This window comes from Phoxinus phoxinus (genome assembly GCF_949152265.1).
Source record: "Phoxinus phoxinus genome assembly, chromosome: 3".
NCBI lineage: Eukaryota > Metazoa > Chordata > Actinopteri > Cypriniformes > Leuciscidae > Phoxinus > Phoxinus phoxinus.
In genome coordinates this window covers 36,814,208-36,841,235 of record NC_136878.1, presented here as the reverse complement: position 1 = coordinate 36,841,235, position 27,028 = coordinate 36,814,208, and the positions used below count along the sequence as shown (strand labels likewise).

At 36.6% G+C, this 27,028-nt stretch overlaps 1 protein-coding gene across 2 annotated transcripts in view; it reads right to left on the bottom strand.

The window, feature by feature from the left end:
* npr2 (natriuretic peptide receptor 2) overlaps nt 1-27,028 on the bottom strand; it is a 62,060-nt gene that overhangs the window by 21,963 nt on the left and 13,069 nt on the right. Inside the window, exons 2-11 of one of the 2 annotated variants that reach the window (XM_079606503.1) lie at nt 24,713-24,900; nt 19,072-19,185; nt 18,140-18,275; nt 17,110-17,204; nt 16,001-16,124; nt 14,810-14,894; nt 4,211-4,331; nt 2,787-2,861; nt 504-617; nt 156-233 (exon numbers count right to left, since the gene is read on the bottom strand). In XM_079606503.1, coding sequence (XP_079462629.1) covers nt 156-233; nt 504-617; nt 2,787-2,861; nt 4,211-4,331; nt 14,810-14,894; nt 16,001-16,124; nt 17,110-17,204; nt 18,140-18,275; nt 19,072-19,185; nt 24,713-24,900 — 1,130 coding nt within the window. The remainder of the gene's footprint in view (nt 1-155; nt 234-503; nt 618-2,786; nt 2,862-4,210; nt 4,332-14,809; nt 14,895-16,000; nt 16,125-17,109; nt 17,205-18,139; nt 18,276-19,071; nt 19,186-24,712; nt 24,901-27,028) is intronic. The other variant, XM_079606504.1, reaches the window with a different exon arrangement.

Genomic DNA, 27,028 nt, shown 5'->3' with positions numbered 1-27,028 from the left:
ACACACACACACACACACACACACACACACACACACACACACACACACACACACACACACACATAACATGCATACCTTGTCTTCGCTTCCCAGATATAGACATGGATGGATGCAAACACAAATTTAACAAAAATACAAGAAAAACCTTCTCTTACATGCTTTAGTTCAAACAGCACTTGTCTGGTGAGCTCGATCCTCTTCTTGTTCACATGTTTGATAGCCACCAGGTTTCCCTGTTGTGAAATGAAACAAGTGTTAAAAGGATCAGATCTATTGAGCCGCCACTGAATGGCAGACTGGAGCTGTCATGGTGGGAAATTGATTTCATTTTTATCTTCCTCGAGTAATTTAGCTGGGTAAATTAACATTTCAGAAAATTGTATTGATCAGATGTGCTTTTTCATAGCTCATGAGTCAAAATTAAGTTTTATTAAAGTAATTTAAGTAATTACATAATTAATTTATTCCTGCATTTTAGTCAAAGAAACTGAGAACTCTATTACTCCAAGTCTCCTGAGATATGAAAGAACATTCGCTTTGTCCTGGCCACGGTGACAGCAGAAATATTCAGCTGGCTCAGTGGACATTTGATGCCTTAGTGTCCTTTTCAGCTTACACTGTGGGACAAAGAGGTGACAGTGACTTCTTTGGTTATTCAAATTACATGCATTAAATGTTCTTGTAATTAAAGCTTTCAGAGAAGTTCTCTAAGAGTTCTTGGTGGGTTACCCAAAATATATTTCTCTTTGCTTTAGATATGGGCAGTGTCCAAAAACTAGTGGGCTGCCTACCTAGACCTAAATATATTTGGGTTTAAGGCATAACAGACACACTCCAAACAAGCAGACAACAAAAATATGCTACCTTATGACCTTACTTAATTTTTGTACAAAAATTAAAACATGGGTAAAAAAATAAAAACATCACAAAGTAATATTATATTGGCAAAACAGATTTGGGAAATGCTCCAGGGTTTTTGTGTTTGGACTCTGGAGAACGTCAGTAGTAGTAGTGCGCAGTAGTGCGAAATGTAGCCAATCATGGTCATGTTTGTTGATCTCTTGAATGTAATGGCCAATCAGAGGAGTTTAATTTAGTCAGAATTACACTAACTGCTCAAAACACCAGAGTTTTCGCCCACCGCTGAGCTCTTCACACTTGCGAATCCTCTCATTAACAAACAAAGTTTTGACACGATTTAAGTAAGAGATTCATTGTGCCGTGTAGACAACTTTATTGATTATAACAGAACTTTGTGAGATTGCGATGAACTGAGTGACATCTTTTTAGTGATTATAAAGGTAGCAGCAATAAAATCCACTTAATTAAAGTTTTGTTTTTCATGCTGCTAAGAGGGCCGATCGGCTAGTTACATGCAGCAAAATTTCTCATATGAAATGCAGGATTCACTTTCGAAATTATAATTGACATTGTGATAATTATAGCATGGAAAAAAAACATGGCATGTCAAAATAGATATGTGCAATGTAAATACAGACTAATAGAGTAAAAGAAAAATAGTCGTATCAATATGTTTTTGATATTCCATTGTAATTATTTGTAAAATAATCTTAAATGTCTTACGGTACATTGCTATTCTTGTTATGTGGAGCTGTTGCTTACGCATTATATCTGCACTTTACTAAACTTTGTGGTGTTTTATTGCTATTTTATTGTTTTTGTGACACTTTGGGACTGTTTTTAAACCCCCTGTTACTGTAGCACTTTATGAGATTTCATGGAAATGTAAAGTGCATCATAAATAAAATGTATTATTATTATTATTACTAGAGAACCCTCACTAATTTCAGATGCTCAGTGATTTGATTCTTAATTGTCCATCGCATCATGCCCGAACAAGAGTTTAGAGAGAATCTTGCTGTGCAAATTACTTAAAGGCGGCATGTATAGCTAGCTACAGGAATAATAGGTAATCTGTTTAATAGTTTGAAACTCTATCACACTCTTGAGTACTAATTTTTGCTATAGCTTTAGCAATGCAAGACTGTACATTAAAGTGCTCCGTCCTATTATGCTATTTTAAATATCCCTAATTGTGTCTCACCAATTTGTCTCACATACCCAAACCTTCAGACTCAAGACAGAAGGTCTGGACCCCATAGCAGCATCATGTTTGGGGGAGTGAAAATGTAATGTCGATGTCCTTACAATAACAGACTGTCATGGTAAACTCTTGGACCTATTGTAAAGAGTCTATGCCACATAAATCCAGCATTTAGTTTATCCTGATAAGCACTTCGTAGCTATGCTTCCATTCGCAACTTTGCAAATTGGAATATCACATAAAACATTTGCGAATAAAGCACCGGTTTCTTCCATGAGAGGGTTTGGCGTCACCGCGGGTTTGTTTCCACCAAAGAAGATGACACACATATCCCAGAAATCCTGTAGGATTCAACCAATCAGACGAAGACTTCAAAACTCCTGAAGTGTTTCCAATTTTGTGTGCCATATGCACTAGACATCAGCCATCGGTTTGTGGGCGTACTTACAATAGGTTTACATGCATCCAAGGTCAAAAAACACTTGCATACTGCAAAATCTTTTCCCTCCAGCTTACGCTATTGGCATTTTTTTAGATTTGTGATCCAATTATCGTGGTGTAGCACAGATAGCATTGTGGATCGACATAAGGAGCTGCAAAGCTGCAATAAAGTGTGATCTTAAAGCAACACATTGAGTGCACCCACTCTCCAATTCTCCAGTGAATACACATGTGTGTGGGTGTGCAGCAGAGGGAGGATGTCAGAAGAACTCATCCCCACCTTAAAATAGCCTGTTTTTGCAAATAGCTGATATTTTCCATGAGCTGTTATCAAGGAGCCATAGCTGGAACCTCTCTGGAAAGGAAACACAGAGAAAATACAACACTAACAACCATTCAAGATATAGCAGTTTCATTATGCATGTTAGAAAAGAGACAACCTTTTTTCTTTTTTTTTCCAGGAAATTAATGTGACACTTTTGGACCCCATTATATTGTTAGCTAACTAAAAGATACAAGACATATCTGATATCTGACTTTTTTTCCAAAGGCTAATTAAACTAGCCATGACTGATTCAAAGTGGCAAAACCAAATATTAATAATCAGAATAAAAAAAAAAAAACATGTCTTGAACATTTAAGAATTGGAAATTATTTTATGAGAATAAAAGCATGAAAAGTTTCATTTAAATAACATCAGGGGAGTAGAATGAATCATACATTCAGTCCAATGTTGTGGAACATATTCCACAAAAAATGAGCAAAATGTCCCCACAACGATGGCAATATCTGAAATCCTTGTCCTTGTGAGGACATTTTCTTTGGTCCCCATGGGGAAAACAGCTTATAAATCACATAGAATAATGTTTTGTTGAAGATGTAAAAATGCAGAAAGTTTTCTGCAATGGGTAGGTTAAGGGGTAGGGGTAGGTTTAGGAAATATCCTAGAATATACGGTTTGTACAGTATAAAAATCATTATGTCTATGGAAAGTGCCTATCATGATACATGATATGGTTTGATTAGAATACCAGATGGCCAGATTGGAGCTTATTTTAACAATTGTTAGGGTTAGTCTGTTAGTCTGTATTGTTATGAGGTTGCTACTGTAAAACCTTCAACAAACGAGACAACTAGACATTAGTCAAGAATGTATAAACTATAATGATTCTGATCATTTCTGTGTTATTTTCTTCCTTCTTTATTTCCATTTTCATTTATCTAATATAACTTTAGAGACATCTGACAGGGTGGGTCTTGTAGCCATTTTGAACTCATTTGAACAGACCCAGATTTGTAATGAATTTGTATTTTCTCTAATATAAAGAGAAAGATAGGCTAATTCAACAAAATCAAGCTACCTTTTGTGACCAGCTAACCGACTAAGCCATCATTGTAATTCCCCAGGAATGCAGTTTTAAATGGACATTGAAAAACAGTGCCAGGAATTACAGCCAAGTCCAAAAAGGCATTTTTATGAGATAAATTAAAACCATATGGACTGAAAAAGGAGAAAACCTCTTTTTTTTTCTACGTGGTTTATACAAAAACAGAAACACAAAGACATTTCACCTTTAAAATATAGATTTGATCCTTACATTTTTAAAAATAAATTTTAGATCTGGCTTAGAGGTGGCCAACTGGAAAACACATCAGTTAATGCAGCTTTATCCAAGATATGAAAATACCAGCGAGTGCTTGTACCTGGGAAAGAGTGAGACGGCTGCCCGCGCGTTTGTGATATTTGTTGGGACTTTCAAACTTCAGTTCATCCCACCGTATCCTCCAAAGCATCCCAGCTAACTCCTTCTCCAACTTCAGTTTCCTAGAAAAGAGCAGATCGCATTTAAAAAGTGCAACAAAAAAAACCTTGTTTTGGCAATGGTAAATGCTGAACTAGATTTTTACATTTTCCAGTGTGTTATGGGTGCAATGGTGTTTTGAGTGTTATTATCTGGTGCTATGGTTGAGGTTGCTAGAGTTTTCTTGATGGTTGCTTATTGTCGCATTCAAACAATCCCACTTTCAGGTCTCTATGATATTATGGTCTCTAGATGTGGTTCAAGTCATTCCCTTAATATCTAAAGGATTTTTTGTGTTTATTGTAAACTGCTGGATTTGAGGTATTCTTGTCTGTATATCATACACAGTGCAGGACGACTGATTGGCTGATGTTTAATAATGGGTTAAGGGTTTTGAAAAAGTATAGCAAGAGTGAAATGTGCCTTTGTTAGCACCACAAAAATGGTTTGGAAATACCATTTCATTTTGCACAATTAGCCTAAATAACCCTTAAGACGGGCATACACTGCGATTTCTGTACGATTTCAGCAAGGTTATACCAGTAGATCGCATGCGATCTAAAGTCAAAGCTCAAAATATGTGCTCACACTATACGGTCCGATCGTCGAGCGCGGCTTGACTGCTTACACTATATGTGTGAAATATAAGCGATAAAACCCTGTGCTGGGTTGCATCGATAGTCCATGATATGGTGTATCCAGAGATATTGTCAAAAGCATCAGCTATTGATACCTAGAGGATTTAGCATTTCCAATTTATGTATTAAATAATAATAATTATTATTATTACTAGGGTAGGCCTATTTCAGCGCATCACCGCATAACGTCTCAGGTTACGTATGTAACCATGGTTCCCTGAAGAGGGAATGAGACGCTGCATCGAGACGCTGTGGGAAAGCCCCTGCGTGATTGCATTGTGAAGCACGTGTATAATCAGTCCAATGGTGTGACGAGACGTCATAGGCGGGTGACTTCATAGACCAGGAAACTATGAAGTTTGCAAAGGTGACCTCAGACCCCCCTGATGGTTGATATAAGAGACCACCGATATGTTGTCCGTGTGGACAAGAACATGGTGACCTCTCAGGTCTGGCAGGAAGTGCTTGAGAGCTCAAAACACCGGCATCATTTCTAGCCAATTTATGTGCCAAGAAAAAAGACGGTCCTGCCATAGACCTTTTGCCGAGCAACCATTCATGATTCACGATATTGGTACGCTTCACCCCCGAAAGCGAACCTCAGGAACTTCCTGTGATGGGGATGGAAGGATACATGGAAGTAAGCACCCTTCAAGTCTATCGTGACAAACCAGTCCTCGGACTGAATCTGTGACACGATCTGTTTGAGTGTAAGCATCTTGAACTTGAGTTTCTGAACCCTGCGGTTTAGTTGGCGCAGATCTAGAATAGGACGTAACCCCCCATTCTTTTTTGGAACAATGAAGTACCGGTTTTAAAACCCTGACTCTATAGCCTTTCTATAGCCCCCTTTCGTAGAAGAGTCTGTACTTCCTCCTCCATAACCAGAGCCTGCTCGGCGTCCACCACCTTAGGGAGGACCCCTAGAAATCTGGGCGGACGAGAACTGAATTCTGTAACCCTTTTCTATTGTATGCAGGACCCAATGAGATATATTTGGCAGTAGCTTCCACGCTGCCAGAAATTCAGCTAAGGGAACCAGTCTCTCGAGACTGGCCTCTGGATTTGGTCGAACAGTCACTTCGGTGCCCTGAAGCGGCGAACCGGCAGGGAACAACCGAACTGACTGTTCTACGACCCTCCTCGGAGGATCGTTGAGATGTGCAGGCACCTCGGCGCCCTGAAGCGGCGAACCGGCAGGGAACAACCGAACTGGCAGCGCTGCGACCCTCCTCAGAGAGGAGGCAAATTTTCATAATCCCCTGCATCAATGCTGACGACATTCCAATTCCTCAGAACTGGACAATCGCACCACTGGTGCCTCATTCCGGGGAGAAGAAACCACAGCGCGTGCTTCTCCCTGAGATAAGGCACTGGACCTGGCAAGTGAAGGCTGAAATAGGGCTGGGCTCAAACCCTGCTGTCAGATCCATTTGCGAAGGGGGAGCGCGCACCGAACTGTCCTCCTCAAAGAACGCCTGGCGGGAGCAGAGCATCCTTATGGACAGCTTCTCGCAATGCTCCCAGTCAGCCCCCTCGAGAACTGACTGAGCATGCTCCACTCCAGACAAGCAACACAAAGCTGGAGTGTGTCCCCACTCATGATGAAATGAGGGCAGGGAAAAACACACCGCTTAAAATCTTGCTTGCTCACCATTTATTTAAGTATATATATATATATATATATATATATATATATATAAAACTGTGTGAATATTGTGCTTGCAATGACAGACAACACCAAATAGACAGAGGGAGTATGCAGAGAGCACTTGCTGAAGGCACAGAAGCTAACGCGGTCACTTTTCAAGTGTGCTTTATAGTTTACAGATCTATGACGTCACCCGCCTATGACGTCTCGTCACACCATTGGACTGATTATACACGTGCTTCACGACGCAATCATGCAGGGGCATTCCCGCAGCGTCTCGACGCAGCTTGCGTTCCCTCTTCAGGGAACTGATGAGCTGCGAGGATAATAAATGATTAGATAGATTAGCTTACTCATTGAAAATTATTTGAAAACATTTAGGTTGATTATACAAAAAATTATAGGCCTATAATTAAAATTATTAACAGTCTATAATATGTCAGAGAACTGCAATAATCTCACTGAAAATTAAGAGCAGCTTTTTTAACACGAAATACTTCTCTTCTCATTTTTTTTCACTACGTATAGGCCTATAGGCAACAAAGGAAATATTCAAAAAATGAAGACATGTATGCCATTATCAGCATATGTTGAAGTAGACTTATCTCTCGTTGTCTCTGAGAGAATATGCGCCGAAAGCTAGTCAGTTTTTACTTTAACTTTCTGTATGGTAAATAATTGACTTAAAATTGAGGTTTGAAACTTCTTCGCATTTTCTTCAAAAATGTCCAATATTGCGATGTGACCTTTTTCTTTATCACCAATTGACAAATGATGAACAATGGTCCACATTTCCTCATGATAATAAAATTAAGTGAATATAAAAAAAAATTGTAAATAAAGTGAAAAGTAAAAAAAGTAAATTAATGATCAAGTAAATTAATAAAAACGGCGCCTACATGCTAAGAATTGCCAGAAATTCTTCCGACCGTCTGATTGCCGGTACACTGCATGAACACTGCATGGCAAAAGACGCGCAACAAAGCTGAAATTCGGACTGACTCAAAAAAAGAGTCGCACAAGTCAGAATTTGGCTCAAAATTGGAAGAAAATCGCACAGTGTATGCCCAGCCTTAGACTAAAGGTTCATCACCACCAAACTAAGGTGGAAACAATTTTTGCAGGAGGCTGAGTTGAAGTTTGATTGGGCGATAAAATGTGAGCCAATCTTAGGGTCATTGATGTTGTGCCCTTTCCATATTATTTTTAAACGCAAGTAAACCAAGCAGTCCAGCCAGCCATGTGGATACATACATGGGCAACTTCCAAGTGAATCAACACATCTGGAGGAACTCTCTGAGGACCTGCTATTTCTCAACAGCTTCTATTCACAGCAAAGATTGCTTTTTTTATTACAAATCAATCTCTGAATGTTTCACTGATGTGGTCTGAGAGTTACGAAAGGAGGATATCAATGAAGAGAACCGTAATTACGTTTCAGAGCACTCAAAACAAAGTACGAGAAAATAAAGCAACCCCCACACATTCCACTACAATCTAAAAGGTGTAAAACATTTCCAGATGGCAGAGTGTAACTAGTGCAGAGTCTGCATTTTTACTCGATTTTAGAGCCACCCTGGTAAGCCCCAAAACAAGCACCTTTATTTGTTTTCGTAGACCAGATTTTTGGAGGTAGAGGTGTGGAAAAAACCTCGGCAGGGTCTTCGAATTAAAGAGACAGGTTCAAAAATGTATGCTCAGCTGTTTGCCAAAGGGAAAATCCTTATTCTAAAATGTTGAATTCTATAAAGCGTTGACTGAAGGAAACATCGTAGATTGGAAACTGTTTGATTGAGTGGCAAGGAGTTTACAGCAGAGCAGTAGAAATATCCTGAATAAACCATACAAATAAAGAATAGGAAAATGGACCCAAACTGCATACTTCTATTTTGAAAGCTTGCTGGCGTTGCTCCATATATGATGTGGCCAGGGTGTGCAAGCTCTTATTATTATTAAATTTTCACATTGAAGTTGTTTCCCGACCAACGTCACTCACTGCAAGTGTATATGTGGCAGTTTTTCACTTAAAAGGTTAGTTCAGTGATAAAAACAGTGTAATTGTGTGTTTATGTATGATGCTAATGCTGTTCTGTGTTCCTATAGCTACAGTAGCACTAGCGCTTATTCTGTCAGGACCACTATTGTCAAATACGATTGACAATTAGCATACAGTTTTGCATAGCATACAGGATTGGCGGTATGGTTCCGTTCTGGGCGAGAACTCCCAGCGCATCCATGCAACCTATCATGGATAAGAGCAGGGAGAGCAGCAATAACCCCCCTTGGGGTAAACAGAACAGAACCAACATGAATGTATGCAAATATATTTAATTCAAGATTTTAAAGTACAACATAATTCAAGAATTTATTCTGAATCAAGGGGAAATCAGAATGCCAAATCCTGACTGACGAGAGGAAGAGCTGGGGATGGATGGAGGAGGGTAATTCGCTCCTGAGAAACGCGATAGCTGCTGATACTACTGAAGGAGCTTATGTATACGGTGATAGGCGTCCTATTCCTATAGGTAGATGTGGATCAGCTGAGAGTCAGCTGATGCGAGCTTGACTAACGTGACCTGCCAGAACAGACGCTACGCTTGATAATAATATTTATAGACTCAATGAATGATGCACTGACTGGAGAGCACTTTCAATTTCGTTGTACCTATGACAATGACAATAAAGACTTATTCTATTCTATTCTTTTCATCCATAAAAATTAATGATGTTCAAAATCCAGAGGTTTTTTTCTTCTTCTGTGGAACACAAAAGGAGACATTTAGCACGTTGCTTTTTTCACAGTGATGAGAACCGAGGGCTGTCAAACTCCAAAAATTACAAAAAGCACCACAAAAGTTGTCTAGTCCATCTCACTTATATGCTACATCTTAATTCATCTGAGATCATACAATTAACCCTCTGAACCCGAAGAACGCGCCGGCGTTTTTTTCCTCATGATAGCATAAACAATCTACAATACTCAAAACAATCTAAAGTTATTATACATAATTATAAACTATAAAGGGTCTTCTTTTATTTGTGTACACTCACAATAACAACAAATCCTTGTGGTTTTGTAAAATAAAGAAAATAAACAGGGTGCGCTTTCAGTTGTTGCTGTCTCTGCGAGAAACTTTCTGAAAGAAGTCTGAATAATGAACTGAATCTCTGTGAATACTTATCGCACAAACATGAAACATACGTCTGAAGAAAGCTTGAAATGTCTACATTTAAATAAAACAATTCACATTTAAAACAAATATTCAAGATTTATTTTATATTATCCTACTATATAAAAGTGTATAGCATATAAGCTGGTTGTTTATAATAATTACTCATAATAATTAATAGAACAAATATGTTAAAATATATTTTCAAGCTAAGACAATAAATCATATTCATTGCGATACTCTACACTATTTGGTCATGTTTTCCATGTAAAAAAAACAAAACATCAATGGTTTCTCTTATTTGCAGAGCATAGAGGTGATCTTTTAAATGTTACATTCTCATTTATATCCATAGCCTTGCCAACAGTAACTACTGTAGCACCAAAATTATTCAATGTTTCATTAATAATAATAAAATCTTGATGCTCAATTTTAGAGCTCAAATGGTAAACATGGTAGAAATGTCAAGGTCATGAATTTGATTACCAAAAAAAACACATGCAAATACAATTTGTATGCAATGTATGTTACTTCTCATAAAATAATCTGCCAAATGTGTTAATGTAAGGTTAACATCTATGATGTTTCTTTTTAAAGTGGACAATTGAAAAGAGCAGCAGCATAACAGTTCTTCTTGCTCTAGTTGAAAAGCTCAATCATAGCAGAATGATGGTGCTCAGCTTATATTCTTGTTACTTGATCCTTTTAGTTTCTGTTGTGTGAAATAAATGTGTGTTTGTGTGTACTGTATGTCTGAGTGGGTATTCTTATACACAATTTCCATTTTAGAGTCATTTTTTTTAAACCAAGTGAATGACAAGTCCAAGAATAAGTCTACCTCTGCTGCAACTGCAATATTTATTCTAGTAGCCATGAGGAGCTAACATCAATATTTGTCTCAAAGTGTTGACTATGCTGGAATTGAGCCCATTTATATAACCCATGAGTCAACTTCTACAATTCCCTTTTCCACAAGATGTCGTTCCAGACTATTCAGTAGTATACTCTATGATTTTATTAAAAAAAGGAAACACTAAATTTCAAGAGTCAAGTAAACTGAAAAAAATGGAAAAGTATATATGTGCTGTCTCGTGTGCTTCATTGCTTATTAACTCCTGACTTCACCAGAAAAAAAAGTAGGCTATCTGCCTGATATCAGTGCAGACAAATCCATGCAAACATGAGCAATCACTTACAATTACATTTACATTTATTCATTTAGCAGACGCTTTTATCCAAAGCGACTTGCAAATGAGAACAATAGAAGCAGTTAAACTAACAGTAGGACAACAAAGTGCAAGTGCTATGACCCTTCTCAGTTTAATCTAACGCAGAACACGTAAAGGTTTTTTAATGTATTTTTTTTATAAATAGAAGAGAAAGTGTTAGTATTACTGGATCAAGTGCTGCCGAAAAAGAGCCGTTTCTTGAAAATGGCTATGGTTGAGTTGGGTAGGTCATTCCACCAGCAGGGAACAGTCATGGTAAAGTCACTTGAGGAGCATTACTTAAACAACAACACTTTTCTGCTTGAAACATCATGTTTGCCTTGATTTAAATTCAAATTTGTAGACCTGTAACAATATTCATAATGCACAAACCATAGTACACTACTTTCTATTTTTCGTGCTCTATTTATTTATCCCTATCTGTATATTATCCAACCCTTAACATTATATACTGCAGATTTTAAAGAAGTCAAATTATACTGTATAAAGCCTATACAATGCATTTTTTTAAATTTCAACCTTTTTTAAATTCCAGTCACAATTTTCTCACACAGTTGAAATGTGTCATGTTGCGCCGCGTTATCGACCAGGTAGAACAATCCTTCCAACCACTGTAGATAGATTCTTGAATAGCTTACCTGATCTATCTCCGCTCCTCAGTGAACCCAAACAAACAGATGAACTAGAGGAAATGACTAGCAGTATGAGCACCATTCTCTCTAGTACATTAGAAATTGTTGCACCAATTAGATTAAAAAAGGTTAGAGAGAAAACTAAAGCACCATGGTACAACAGTGCTACGCATGTTATCAAGAGAGAAACTCGTAACTTAGAGCGCAAATGGAAACAAACTAATTTAGAGGTCTTTTGAATTGCGTGGAAAGACAGTATGTCACGTTATAAAAAGGCCCTAAAAGCAGCCAGGGCTGAGCATCTCCGCAAACTAATAGAAAACAACCAAAATAATCCAAGGTTTTTATTTAGCACCGTGGCTAGACTAACAAATAAACAGACATCACCTGACCAAAATATTCCGTTACATTTTAGTAGTAATGATTTCATGAATTTATTCTCTGAGAAAATAGAAAGCATCAGAAATACAATTGTAAATGTACAATCTTTGACAGCGTCTTATGATTCAGCCTCAATTATCGCCCCTCAAGAACAACTACAGTGCTTTACAACTATAGGACAGGAAGAGCTAAATAAACGTATTACTGCATCTAAACCAACAACATGTTTATTAGATCCAATACCCACTAAACTACTGAAAGAAGTGTTACCTGTAGTGGAAGAGCCTCTTCTCAATATTATTAACTCGTCTCTATCTTTAGGTCACGTTCCAAAAACGTTCAAGCTGGCAGTTATAAAACCTCTTATTAAGAAACCACAATTAGATCCAAATAACCTAGCAAATTACAGACCCATTTCAAATCTTCCATTTATGTCTAAAATACTAGAGAAATTTGTGTCCGCTCAACTGTGCTCTTTCTTGCAAGAAAACGATATCTATGAAAAATTTCAGTCTGGATTCAGGCCACATCATAGCACAGAAACTGCGCTCGTTAAAATTACAAATGATTTACTTTTAGCTTCTGACCAAGGGTGTATCTCAATACTAGTTTTACTCGATCTTAGTGCTGCGTTCGACACTATAGATCATAAAATACTCTTAGATCGACTTCAAAATTACACTGGTGTTCAGGGACAGGCATTAAGCTGGTTTAGATCGTACCTATCAGACCCTTACCATTTTGTCCATTTAAATGGGAGATAACGTCAGTAAATTATGGAGTGCCGCAGGGATCTGTATTAGGCCCTCTGCTATTCTCAATTTATATGCTGCCACTTGGTAATATTATAAGAAAACATGGAATAAGTTTCCACTGTTATGCTGATGACACTCAATTATATATTTCATCACAACCAGATGATAACACTAAATTATCTAAAATGACAGAGTGCGTTAAAGATATAAAATATTGGATGACGTGTAATCTTCTTCTATTAAATTTAGAGAAAACGGAGGTATTACTGATTGGTCCAAAAAACTGCCCACAAAACCTCTTACAATACAAACTTAATCTAGAAGGACGTCCTGTTACTTTATCCTCTACAGTAAAAGACCTGGGTGTCATACTAGACCGCAACTTGTCTTTTGAAAATCATATTTCAAATGTCACAAGAACAGCCTTTTTCCACCTTAGAAACATTGCTAAGCTACGTAACATGCTCTCTGTTTCTGATGCAGAAAAGTTAGTTCATGCATTCATGACCTCGAGACTAGATTACTGTAATGCTCTATTAGCTGGTTGTCCTGCATCCTCCGTAAACAAGCTACAGTTAGTCCAAAATGCAGCCGCTAGAGTTCTTACTAGGTCAAGAAAATATGATCATATAACACCAATTTTATCATCTCTACACTGGTTACCTATTAAGTTCCGTATCAATTACAAAGTATTGTTACTGACTTATAAAGCCCTAAATGGTTTAGCTCCTGTGTATTTAAGAGATCTTCTATCACCCTACAATCCATCGCGCTCTTTAAGATCGCTAAATTCGAGGCTTCTGGTCGTACCTAGGATAACTAAGTCCACTAAAGGAGGGAGGGCGTTTTCACATCTAGCTCCTAAACTCTGGAATAGCCTTCCTGATATTGTCCGAGGCTCAGACTCGCTCTCCCAGTTTAAAACTAGACTAAAGACGCATCTCTTTAGCCAAGCATTCACATAATGCATTGTACCTTTTATACTACAGTTAAATCAGATCAAATGCATTCATATTATGAACAGCAGCTATGCTAATTATTTCCCATCTGCCTTTTTTGTTGTTATCTCGGGACGCCTGTCCCGAGATAACTCAAATAGATATCGTCAGCTCCAGTTATGTATCCAGCCTCTCATGGAGACTTCAGATGCCCCAACGCCTGTGATGAGACGACTCGACGCCTGTGAAGAGACGACCCAACGCCGGCGATATGTTATGCCCTAAATGTATGATTAACTAACTGTATTTTTGTTTGTACATTTTTGAAATGCATTTTCTGTAAAGCTGCTTTGAAACAATATGTATTGTGAAAAGCGCTATACAAATAAACTTGAATTGAATTGAATTGAAGAGTTTGTGTTGAATATGTTTTCTGTTCTAGTTTATTACTATTATTATTATTTAGGTCAACACCGATATTACAGTTATGGCTGATAAATAATAGATTCAATATGAGTTGATAACAGATATGGTAGTGATATAACATGCATCCCTATTATTTATTATTATTATTTTCATAATTATTTTATCTTGTATCATCACATCCTTTCAATTTCATGTGTTAGTTCAGAAAAAATCTCAGCACTGTTTCACAAGTTATAAATCAATTCCATACAATTCCACGGCTTTCCTCCCAAAATCAGCTTTAAATATGCAACGTCCGCAGATTCCGTCTGGGTCTAGTCATAATTGACGCAATGAGGTAAACACCACAGCCTAAAATTTGTTGAAAATATCAGCTGACCAAGTGTAACAAGCAGTGAAATATTTAGACTATCTGCATTTGTCTCGGAAACAGACATACTTTCCAGTTTTCATTTAAACAACTGCTGAGCTGTTGCTCTGGCAACAATCATGTAAATTCCACTCTGGCACCTATAGAAGCTTTTCCCGTAAATCCTCTGAAAAAAAGAAACAGCTGCAAGTTCCAGCATGTCCTCTTTCTGTGAACCCTTAAATAACACCTCTCTAGGGTATTCCACGTGTTGTCATTAATCTGAAAACGATAACTATTACTGCAAAGCTTGTAGTAAAAAAAGAATGTACCTGTAGATAAGAAAACTGGAGATTCCGAAAATGATGAGGGCCAGTCCAGACCCAACTGCCACTATTCCAAGAACAGGAAGATGATCTGAGAAAGTAAAACAATTATATAAACTCAGTAACTGACATTTTGGGTACACTGAGGGAGACTTCAAAATGAACGAATCGCTGATAGCATTTATTTGCACAAACTGCCTGCAATTAAGCGCTTGATTCACTAAATAAATTCTGCAAATAATTTAACAGCAAAAAAAAAATCAATGTTGAACGAAGCTTGCACAGCACAATTCCTGATCTTGCAGGCCTGTTCTGAGTGCCAGGTTGTGGAGGAGGCAGCAGATTAAATCTATCAGGCTTTATTTTACTGGGACTGCACAGCCTCACTCCACCACTGCCATCTAGGCACCTTAATCAGACTTTTGAAATGCTGAAAGTGAGCGACATTGTGCATCTGGATATATGCTACAGTACGTTTTACCACTATTCTCCACCATTTGATGAATCACTGCAGCTACTATGAATAGAAAAGGTACGGAAACATCTGTCAACACTCTAAAAAGTAATTCATGGGACCTGTTCCCAAAGATTATATAAATTCAACAACAAGTTATATTCTAATATATTCACTTAAATATGTTGCAATAATAAATATAAGTTGCAAACATTATTTTGTTGATTTCTGTTGTCATAATAATGTTGATCATTACATTAACTTAATATTGTGTGTAATTTTAACTCAAATTACGGTGTTAATTGATTTTTGTTAAAAAAAATTAAGTTGCAGTAACTAAATGAAATTGTCTTGATTCTGAAATTGTTTTGAATTGGGTAGAGGATATCTAGTTCCCAGCATGCTTTGCATATGACTGGATAAGGAGAATAAATGTTGAAATTAAGTGTTAATTTATTTGTTTTTAGCGAAGGGAAAGACCTGTTAGTGTTTAATGCTACTATTTTTGATATTTAAAAGAGTTTCTGTATTGTTGAATATTTTTTGGTAACCATTGTGCTGAAGAGCAGTGTTGGGGAGTAAATGACACATTTTAGTCAGTCAAAAATAAAACCAAACTGAAAACAACCTTGATTCAGCTGAATAAAACTGAATAAATAATCACCTTACAGTAATATGCAATTGGAAAAATCTTGGCCTGATCCTTATTGTAAGTAGTCAGATTTCACTAAAAAGGTCCCTACCTTCCTTGCATGGTAAGAATCCACATGGTGGGATGTCCAGAGGTGGGGAACCCTTTGGCCACTGAATCTTCTCTGTTGGGGACCACACGACTTCTTTACTGGTCCCATTGTAGTGACCAACAGTCTGTGTAACAAGAAATATTCATAAACATATTTGATTTACAGTGAGCTGAAAAACATTAAGAAAACAACATATAGAAAGAAAGATAAAGAAAGATACATACAACAAGACTACCAACTAGACTATTTTTTATTTTTAAGTCTATGACCTCTGGTGGAAAATATTTATTAGAATATATGAGATTACCGGTATGTTTTTCTGCACATGATTCACTGTGTGTGTACATGCAACACTGTCTACTCTCTAACCAGATGAAAAGAAAGTCTGAATATATAGGTGGCATAAGGGTATAACCCAATCACTTAGCTAAATAACCATTAATTTCACTTCTTTTCTTTTCTTTTTAGTTGTGATAGGCCTCTCTAAATCAAACAAGACTCCCGGTACATTTATGAATGAACAAGTCAAACTGAAAAATGAACACGCTTGAATGAATCGCTTACAAGCTCATGAACACATGCTTTTGATTAGGACAGAAGGGCTAGTAAAGGATTTGATTTTTAAGCAACACATTATTTGGTATGTCGAGCCGTCCAACCACAGCCGCATTTGCTGTAATTATGGAGCATGTGGGTTAAATTAGACTGTTGTTCTACATATGCTCGACTCTTTAACCATTGTTATTTATTGTCACCATGTCTATCAAAAAGATGTTCACTATGGAAACATTCTGCAGGAACACTACATCCTTCAAAATGTTATTTCTGTGTTTGCTAAGGCAGACATCACAGTTACTATTGCTCACACGCAGCGGTTCTGAAACTCTTATGTGGCAGCAGCAGCAGCAGAGACCTTTGAAATCCATTGGTAAACTATATTACTATGGTAAAAAAATAAAAAAAATAAAGCACTTTTAAGCACTTTTTGGTGAAAATTTGGTGATGCCAAAAACTTTCTCAAAACTGAGTTAGTATTTCTTATTTGTGTATGAATAAGAATCCATGTTCTGTATTTGTGAGTTGGCTGAATTTGTGGACATTCTACTTACTGCGTATTGCCCAGTTTTTAGGTTAGTCATTGCCCAAAGTCTGAAGTCTGTGTATCTGGCATTCTTCTCATCTATGCTTACAAGGCCAGTCACCCCTGCAATGAACAAACACAAGCCCAGGGATCAAATAAACATTTTTATCTGAGTATTGCAGAGTAAAAAGATCACATATTGTTTTTTTTTCTTTGTTAGCCAACAATCATTGTTAAGACACATAGAAAAAAAATATTATTGAGAGAGGAAGCGCTATCATAGCTCAGGCTATTTATTAGAACCGAGCAAATGAAACATTTAAAAGTGCTGAAAACAAGATCAATCATCTTCATCATGAGAGACTAGAATATATCTTGAATTGCGTGTTTTGGACCCCATACATCACCTTCAGAAGAAAAAAAAAGATATCGTGGCTTTCTGAATTTGTTCCCTGTGTTTAGTTACATCATGTCAACGTAGTACTAATCAATTCCTTCAGTTCCTTTAGTTATATCATGTGCAGAGTTCTCTCTAAATTGATCTTGTTTTCAGTATGTTTAAATATTTTTACTGACAATAAGACAAAAATACGGATTAAGAAAAATACTTTTTGCAGTGCATTCAATATTCTGCCTGGTACCTATACATGTTTAAAAACAGTGTGTGTAGTTTCCGTCAGGGAGAGGACTCAGCAGATGGATTGTGTATTAGAAACAGATTTTCCATTCACAAGCTAGTTGGGACATACTTTAAATCGAGGACTCTGACCTCTACACTCCCTGCAAGGGATATTTACCAACATCGACCTCAGAAGAGCTCTTACAAGCCCTCCGCTCACTTTAAAAAGAATCCAAGCGAAGTTGCCAAAACACTCCAGCTTGACACTGCCGCTAAAAAACAGACACTTGTCATCACATCCTCAAACTGTGAAGGGCCTAAATGTTGTAATCTGTGACCATCCTATTGAAATGAATTTTAAAACATCATAGGATCATATTGTGAATGCTTTTATCAAACATTTATCTTTGCATTTGTAAACCAAGACCACTCAACACACCCCAGATCGTGCGGTTTCGCATTCTCGCAGTTATGTTGATTCCATCGCTCTGAGACACGCCGTCTGCTAACGCTTCACTGAGGGCGTTTGCATATAGCACAAAACCATCATGGAAACAGCCGGCAATAAAATCCATCTGAGGAAACGCAAAACAGAGCTTTAATTCAGGGAAACATCAAGAAATCTAAAACTACAAGTCATTCTGTACAGGCATGGGGAGAGTGGGTAAGATCTGCCAGTTGTCCTCTAGGGAAGGAGAAATGAGGTGAGGAAAAATGAGCGGGCTGTCCATTGATGAAAAATGTAATTTAATGAATTATTAATTTGGCAGACCTAATTTCAAGATGGCTCATATCAGCTTTTTATAAAAAAAAGCATCTAAAAAATACTTGACCTTTTCCAATAGTTTTAAATGTAGCATTAGAGTTCAAAAAACATTTTGGAGCCATTGTAAAACATATTTACAGTGCATTATAGACTGGATGGTAATTAGTATAATTATTGTAAGCAGAAATTTGATTCATAACTTTCTCATAATTGCAATCTATTTTAGTATGTACCGGTACTCAAAGTCTTAAAGAATTAATTTCCTGAATGTTTTCATTTGGCAGCTACATGTGGATCTAGGGTTTCGGGAGTTATTTCCTACTTTTGTCAAAGGGTACAGCTGATTCAGGAAAATGGGACTGACATGAGGAAGCCAAATTTATGATTCAAGCGCTTTTAAGTGTCATATCTGATCTTGTGGTAAAAGGAAACACAGTTCAGCTCCTGAAAGCCTATAGAGCTGAACAGAATGTTCAATATTTTCAAGATAGTGATAGAAGGCCAAAAAAGAACTATGTAGTCTGTACAAATGTTCTGATTAAATCTGATGTGACAGATGGCTCTGCATATGTGCCAATACCTGATCTTGTTTATGAGCAACTCACCATTGAGGGTTCCAATTTTATATTAAAGTCCTGCATTGCTCTCTTGTGGAGTTCTTTGCGAAAATCGGTATAATCAGGGCTGTCTGGCTCCCGGTACGTAACAATGAACACAGACTAGAGAGATGGGGGAGAAAAAAAACAGTCAAATAGCTAAGAGTCTTATAAAGAACATAACGTGACCTGTAGGCAAATATTCAATTCCTGACACAATAAGTCACTGAGGATTTTGCCAAATGTTTTTACTGATGCCAGACACGTGATAAAAACTCAGTCAACACAATTTACAAAAAGAGAAGGATCACCCAAAAATTAAATTTTTGTCATAATTTACTCACCTTCACGTTGTTTTGACTTTCTCAATTGACTTTCAATTGACTTTCTTTCTTTTCTTGACTTGTATTCTATTCAAGGCATTCAATAGCTTAGTCTGAATAACAGACTAAAATGTATGTCATTATTCACTGACAATCTTCATTTCCAGCTCATTGAGTCGGTGAACTAATCAATCAGACTGGTTTTGTGAACCTAATCAACTGATTCAAAAAATTAATTACACATATAACTTATATTCCAGCCTGTTTTTCACACTAAGCTATTGTATTTCTTCTTTTCACACTAAGCTATTGTATTTATTCTGAACTTTTATGGTGTGTTTTTTTAAAGCTTGAAGGCTTCGGACCCTTTTTATTGTAATTGCATTGAAAGTACGTACTTTGTATGAAATTTCTCATTTTGTCTTTGTGCATGTTTCATCTAGAAATACGTGCAGTGTATTACTGTTCTAATTCCTAATTTTAGGTGTTATGTAATGTGAAGGTGTATCTCTACTGATGCCAGAGTTATCTTAATAATTGTATATTTTGGATTGTGTCCATTCAGTCAAATAAATAAAGTCAGATGTGAGCTATAAAATTACTCATGCTGTGATATAAAATGTTGGTCATACCACCCACCCCTATTCTTCTATGCATTATGACACTGACACCTTGACAATACATATACAAAGTCACTGTCTTCTCATACTTAACTTTTAAGTAGTCTGTGTGTCAATAGTGGAATATTTGACCATGTAAGAAATTTTTAAATTGTCAGGTTTATGTTCTGATTTATGGACTTTTAGTTTGTATTTCCTTGTTTCCGTGTGCTCTGTTCATTCTTTCTTTTGTTCGCCATTTTACCAGAGATTGTCTTATTATTGGGAGATCAGAGGGTATGTGGCTCTTACCATTGGAAAAAGCGTAACAGTTAACTCGTGAAGCACCTCAGCCTATCAAATAATGGCAGCCAATGACATCAGTGGCCAGCGTTCAGAGTTTTATGACAGTTATAGTTACAGTTTACGTAACAGACCGTTTCTTGTGGATTAACGCGTTTATCTTGTGAATAATATTCTATATTTGGTGTCATATCGTACAGTAGACGCAATGTTTGTGGAATGTGCTTTACTGAGCGGTAAAAAGAGCGCAAATTGCTCTATAAGCTGGTCACTACAGTGTGCATTAAACCACATTTAAGATTAGATTTAAATATGTTCATTTAAAAACAGCTTTATTGTGCATACCGTACATAGCAGTGATACTAGTACTCACTAAATGTTTTTGTAATTTAATTGTTGAAAACGTGCGAAGCCATAGAAAGAATACCTTTATTTATTAAAATCTTTATATTTTGTTTACCTTCATTAATTAAAAAGCGTAATATCAATATCAGACATACACAGCAGTCATAAATCATTACAATTCCAGTCTAATTCATTTGTTGAAACCTGGAAGCCATAGAGAGTACACATCATTATTTAATTTATTTTTTTAATTAAAAAACAATATAATACAATATTTATAATTAAATGATTGATTTTCTCTGTATTCATTAAATTCACCATATTCATTATATCAGCATCATAGTGGACATGGCAGTCACCGTCATTCAAGTCTTATTATAATTGGTAAAATCTGAAAGCCAAAGAAAGAAAACAATTTTCTTTAGACAATATACAATATCACTCATATCACAGTTAAGTTGAGTTTGACTTTTAGTTTGTATTCTCTAGTCACGTGTGTTTCTTTGTTTGATTTCCCCACCACTCATCTCTTATGGACACTAATTCAATCATCACAGCTGTTCGTCTTTTGGTTAATCACCATGTGTATTTAAGTTTATCTTGTTCACTCAGTGTTTGTCTGGGCACTGTTGCATTGGTGTGTGTTGCCCTGCATGTCTGCCTGTCTGCTATTTGTATAATTCTCATTAAACTTTGAATTTGAACTTTATTCTTCATCTTCGTCTGTTTGCCTGCAACAACCCGTGACAACTCAATATTACACAACTGCAATTATTAAATACTACTACACATTTGCTGGTGGTGGTAATGTTGTAAATAAGTCCTACCTGTCATGACATCCTCTAAATACTATTTGTATGCTTTTTTGGCAAAAGGTTGCAGGCTTGCCTTCCAGTGGCTTTGATTTTACCGCTTATTATCTGTTTCCTAGGTTAGTGTTTATGTCCTTGTTTGTTGCCATGGTTACTGATTGCTTTGTGCACCTGTTAATGTTCAGTTTATTTTATCTTGTGTATTTAAGCCCTCAGTTTAGTTATTCTACATTCCGGTAGTTGCTGCAATTAAGGCCACATTTACACATAGCCGGGTATTTAGAGAAACAAATATTTCCCCCCCCCCTCCGTTTTCAATAATAACATTGTGCACACAACCTGCATAAATACGCCGTCGAGCGCCATCATAACTATGCCAAACCTATGGGCGGCAGTGTAGGGAGAAGGATAAAGCCATGCAAGCCAATCAGAATCCTCAGAATCAACAAGAGAGAACCTAAAACCCCGTTTCTCCCAGTTGACACGACAACATATAACCGGCGTTTTCAGAAATCTCCACTTTGGCCGGAGTTTTTAGAAATAATCGTTTTTTTTGGGATAAAAACTGCGTTTTCGTGTAAATGACAGGCAAAAACGCAGAGAAATATCTGCGTTTTCCCATCGTGCAAACGGGGCCTAAGATCCTCTACTACTCCACTTTCCTTGCCTACACTGTGACAAAAATTAGTCATTCCGTATGATAAAGTTCACACATTAAATGCTCCATTAATGACAACTAGGTTGCAAAATCGATTAATAGAATAGTTGTATTTCTGTCATCATTTACTCCCACGCATATCATAAGACATGTTCATCTTCAGAACACGAATGAAGATTTTTTTGTATATTCTCTCATCAAACCTGTACCTATTAATTGACTTAAACTGTGGAATGCTAATTAGTCCTCACTATTTAAAACAATGAAAGTCTGTTTAATAAATATCTAGCAGTATCTTGTACAAAAAAAAACTGTTATAACTTTTCACATTAGAATGTCGGGATATGTCACATTTTACTTACATGAAATACATGTAATTGTTAGGCACAATGTATTGTGTTCATGTTGTATTGCAGAACACTTGCTGGTATTGAGGTGGGATATGGGTAAAGGTTAGGAACAGGTTTAGTTATATGTTTAAGGGGTTTTTTTAAGGTGTAAGGAAAGGGTCAACAGTGTAATTATAGATTACAAAAATTAATTACAGCTGTAATTATATGGGTATTTTTAAAAATATAAGTACAATGTAAAAAATGTATACACAGTAAGTGCATTGTATCAAATGATTGATTTAAATGTTAGTAGCCTTTATAGTAGTTAAAGACACTTCATATAAAGTGGGACTGGATGTTGTGTAATGCACATTAAACTGCCAAAAGGAACAGCTCCAATTCAAGTTTCTCTAAAGTACCCTCTAAATGGTTACTAAGCTGTTTGACTCAATTATCTGTCAAAAAAAATATTTTAAAGACTGCATTTAAAAAGCATGACAAGAAATGGTACATTTAATGGCACAAATGGATTTTGATGGAAAGTTTGAAGATGGTTTATGAAAAAAGCAAAAAGCCTTTTAATTATAAAAATAAATGTTTACAAATAAATGGTTACATGATGTTTACATTTACACTTAACAAACCCATACATATATATATATATATATATATTCTCTGTCGATTATAATACGTATGTGCAATTTAAAGAATAATAAGTTATTAACTATAGTATAATGTTATATCTTTCGTTGTCTATTAAAGTAAGATAAACTAGGGGAGATAAGGGGTGGGGGCCCCCAATGACGTGTGCCCCATTGGACCACCCTAGCCTTCTGCCCTTATTAGAAAAAGTAACTCCTATTTATTATGTACATTTAATTGTAATCTTTTTATATAAAATGCATTTCTTCTTTCTTTTTTTTCAATGTAGCTGCATTAATCAGCCTTAAGAAAAAGTACTAATTTAAGTAAAAGGAAGCCTAATGCATTATTCACAATAAAAGCAACCAGGAAGGCTTTCCAACTAAGTGAATATCAGTCATATTAATAAAAGCTGTTTAAACTACTTCAAATGTAATTCTGCATGCAAGAAGCACATTAACATGAAAAAAAAAATCATACAAAACCTTGAATCACAATGTAAGGTTGAAGAAATTCAAAGTGTTAAAGGGATACTTCAGGATTTAGCATTAAGTTATGTATCAGTAGAAAACCTGTAGTATTTTCAAATTACTGTGCTTCCCTCCCTCATATCCCCCTGAGACAAGAGATTTGTGTATTTTTTGTCTGCAAAAAAAGCCTCTGATGATGCGTCATCGGAAGCTTTTTTGTCCAGAGGCTAAAAACTACAGCCAGAAGAAGGCGCTAGATCCGCATGTTTTCAACCCGCCCATAGAGGGTGGGATCTCACTCACAGAATGTACAAATAGCCATCTTTTATTTGGAAGAGAAGCTAACAGGTTCTTATTCTGTGGAGAAAGCCGAGTAGTAGGGGTTACCATCCTCTTTTCCCGGAAATGTCCGGCCGTTGAGATTGTCCAAAATGTCCGGGATTTGGCTTTTGCTTTCTGCAGTCGCCAATCATTGTTTACATGCACACCTTTTGTTTCAATCCAACTGAATTCATTCCGATTGGTGAATCTGAATGTAGTGTTTACATGAACGCTAAACAAGTTATGGGTTAATGTACGTTTTAACATTGCTAAGAAAATTCCCGCTCCTCTGTGAGAGATACGAGACCGGTGCGTCTCACAGGTGCCGCTCATCAGTAATCACGCCACCGGCCTCGCGCCGTTCTCCCGCGGCCGTCAGTCTCGTCCTGCTCGCCACAGTAAACATAATGAATGGCGACTGTAGAATGCAAAAGCCGAATCCCGGACATTCTTGGCGATCTCGAAATCCCGGGCAGACTTGTCACGGAGACTCACTAGTAGCCTAGCCTTGTTGTTTCACTGCGCTCTTACCGGTAGGCGTGACTTGGGAGTTGCCTCGTAGGGCAGTGAAGCAAGTGCATTCTGGGAGTTGTTGTCTTTCATCCACATGAGCCACAAATACATTTTCTGGCTTTTCTCAGTCTAGAAGGCTCCAAATTAAAAAATAATTTTACATTTCTACAACATAAATTACCCATTTTAAATACACATTAATATTTCCAGAGGTGAAGTATCCCTTTAAGTACTGTAGCTACTGTAGCCAATCTCAAAAGCAAAAGAAAATAAATGCCACTGGTGATGCTAAAGCAAAGCTCGGTAGTTACTATGGGTATTATTAATGATACCTGAAATAGCTTGATGGGGTCATTCCACTGTATCGCTGAACCTTGCCAGGGCATTGGAACATCACCACTTAAACTCTCTGCAAACACGTCAAGGTAGAAGATGGCATAGTCCTCTGGATTCTTCACCTCCTCCTCAAAGAGCTTCATTATTTGGAAGAACGTCTGTAGAGGCCCAGAGATATACACAACTATGGTAGAAAAAAAAAGAAGACCAAAAAACACTTTAGATAGAAACAAAATATTTACATTTCCTAATACAAATATGACTGGTGTTCTTAAGGCTGCATTTACACTTGGCATTAACTTGCGATCAACGTGATACAAACAAGAGGATCGGATAATCAGCCAATCAGGTAATGTCACGATACGGCAGGATAGGCTACACATATGGTTTATTGATAAGCTACAAGTAAAAATGGTACAAAAAAAAAAACAATGCTTGAATTGCTTTCATTTACTTATGTTACTTTCTGATACAATCTCCAGTTTTAGATCAAATTATTTAAGTTGTTTAAATGAAGAAATATTTCCAAAGTTGATTAATCAAAAATAACAGGGGTGATCGTGTTAAACGAGTCATATCATCCGGGTTTAAGTGTTAAGATTGTAGTGTGTATTATATAGACAGAAATGGGAGAATATTTATAATAAGCATGCTGAAACAAAAAAAAAATATATTATTAAAAATAAAATGATTAGTGTATTCTGCTTATTCCTCTGGCAGTTAGTAATTTGAGCAGTGTGCAGATCTTCATTAAGATATCACGACTGATTACACCAGCAGCACTGACAATGACCTCATTTAATGACTCAAAATTAATACCACAGAGGGCATCACGTAAGTCTAATAGTGACGTTTATTGTTAAGTTGAAATAAGTTTAATTTCTTGTCAAAACGCATTATTTTCTGACAGCCTTTAGAGAGATTGCAGTTACGATGGCTATATTGTGTTTACATTACAATGAGATCCAATCACAATGCGTCCTCGACTACCTCAGAAGTCGTCACCTTTATTTATGTTGCGCTTTTTACAATACAGATTGTTTCAAAGCAGCTTTACAGTGATGAAAATAATGCAACAAAGTTTGTTTCTAGAAGAAAATAGCGTCATAGTCCAGCTTAAGTAAGTTCAGTGATGGTTCATTTTTGTTGTAAAAAAGTTCATTTATATAGCCGGTCTGGAGAAAACTTACCATTAACCAACTGACAGGTTTTTTACTGTAGCATTGTTACAATCTTTAACAGTTAAAATGACAAAAATATATTTTTACGATGTATAGATTTTTAGTGGCAAATAACACTAAAACCTGTTGGATGCACAAATGAAAATGATTTGGTGTTTCTCCTGGCTCTTAAGAAAATGCATAAAATAATGCATGGCACCATATGTATGCACAAGTGAAATATTTTGCATATGTATGTGTATATGTTTCCTTGGCTTCTACATATGGTCATTATTTCCATTAGCAGTGTCTTTCAGTATTTCTTCTGCCAGCTCAGGAGCCAGACTCCCAGTTAGCAGAAATTTCCTTAAGTGTTAGACCAAAGCCGGCCCCTGTCTGCCTCTCAGCCCCCAAATTCTAAGCTCTTCCACCATAGCGTAGACAAACGCATGCCAAGTAGTCCTGCTGTCTCCTGGATGCGCTCCAAGACAAATGTACAAAAAGGCAAGGAAAATGTTCAACGGTGTTATAGAATTTATAAGGATCTGCCTGAGCCTGGCTGATACAAAGCCAATGAAAAATGTTTGAGAACATTTTGTTTTAAAAGAGTCTACGATAAGATTCCGAAATGTGCTTGCGGTTTTGCGATTTGTTACAAAAGATGCTCTGTTGTGCTTTGTTTATTTAAACTGGTCTTTGAAAATAACTCTTTTGAAAATATGTTGACATCAACTGAGTAAAAATTAAATATGTTATTGATCCACTCTATCATCTCAGACATGTCTGAATTTAATATGCTGTGAGTCATTTTTGTTGTTGTTTGAGGACTGTATATTTTCCTTAATTGCAGTCTTTTCAGGAGTGAAACACACTCTTGACCATTATTGGTGCAATTGGTTTGTGTTCGGAGTATATGTAGTGCCCCGCATCTGCAATAATCAAGCGTTTGAACAAGCTAATGCTCGGTCTTTCATATACACACACATAAACACAACTTGGTCTTCTATTTAGCTATTTGACATTTGGTTTTAATCTGCTTCCATTCATTTGAGAGGTAAAAACCTTTAGAAAATCTGAAAAGGATTTCAGCCATTTCTGACATCTTATTGTTTGCTTGAACACCTTTTGTCATTATAAAAAATAATGTTTAAA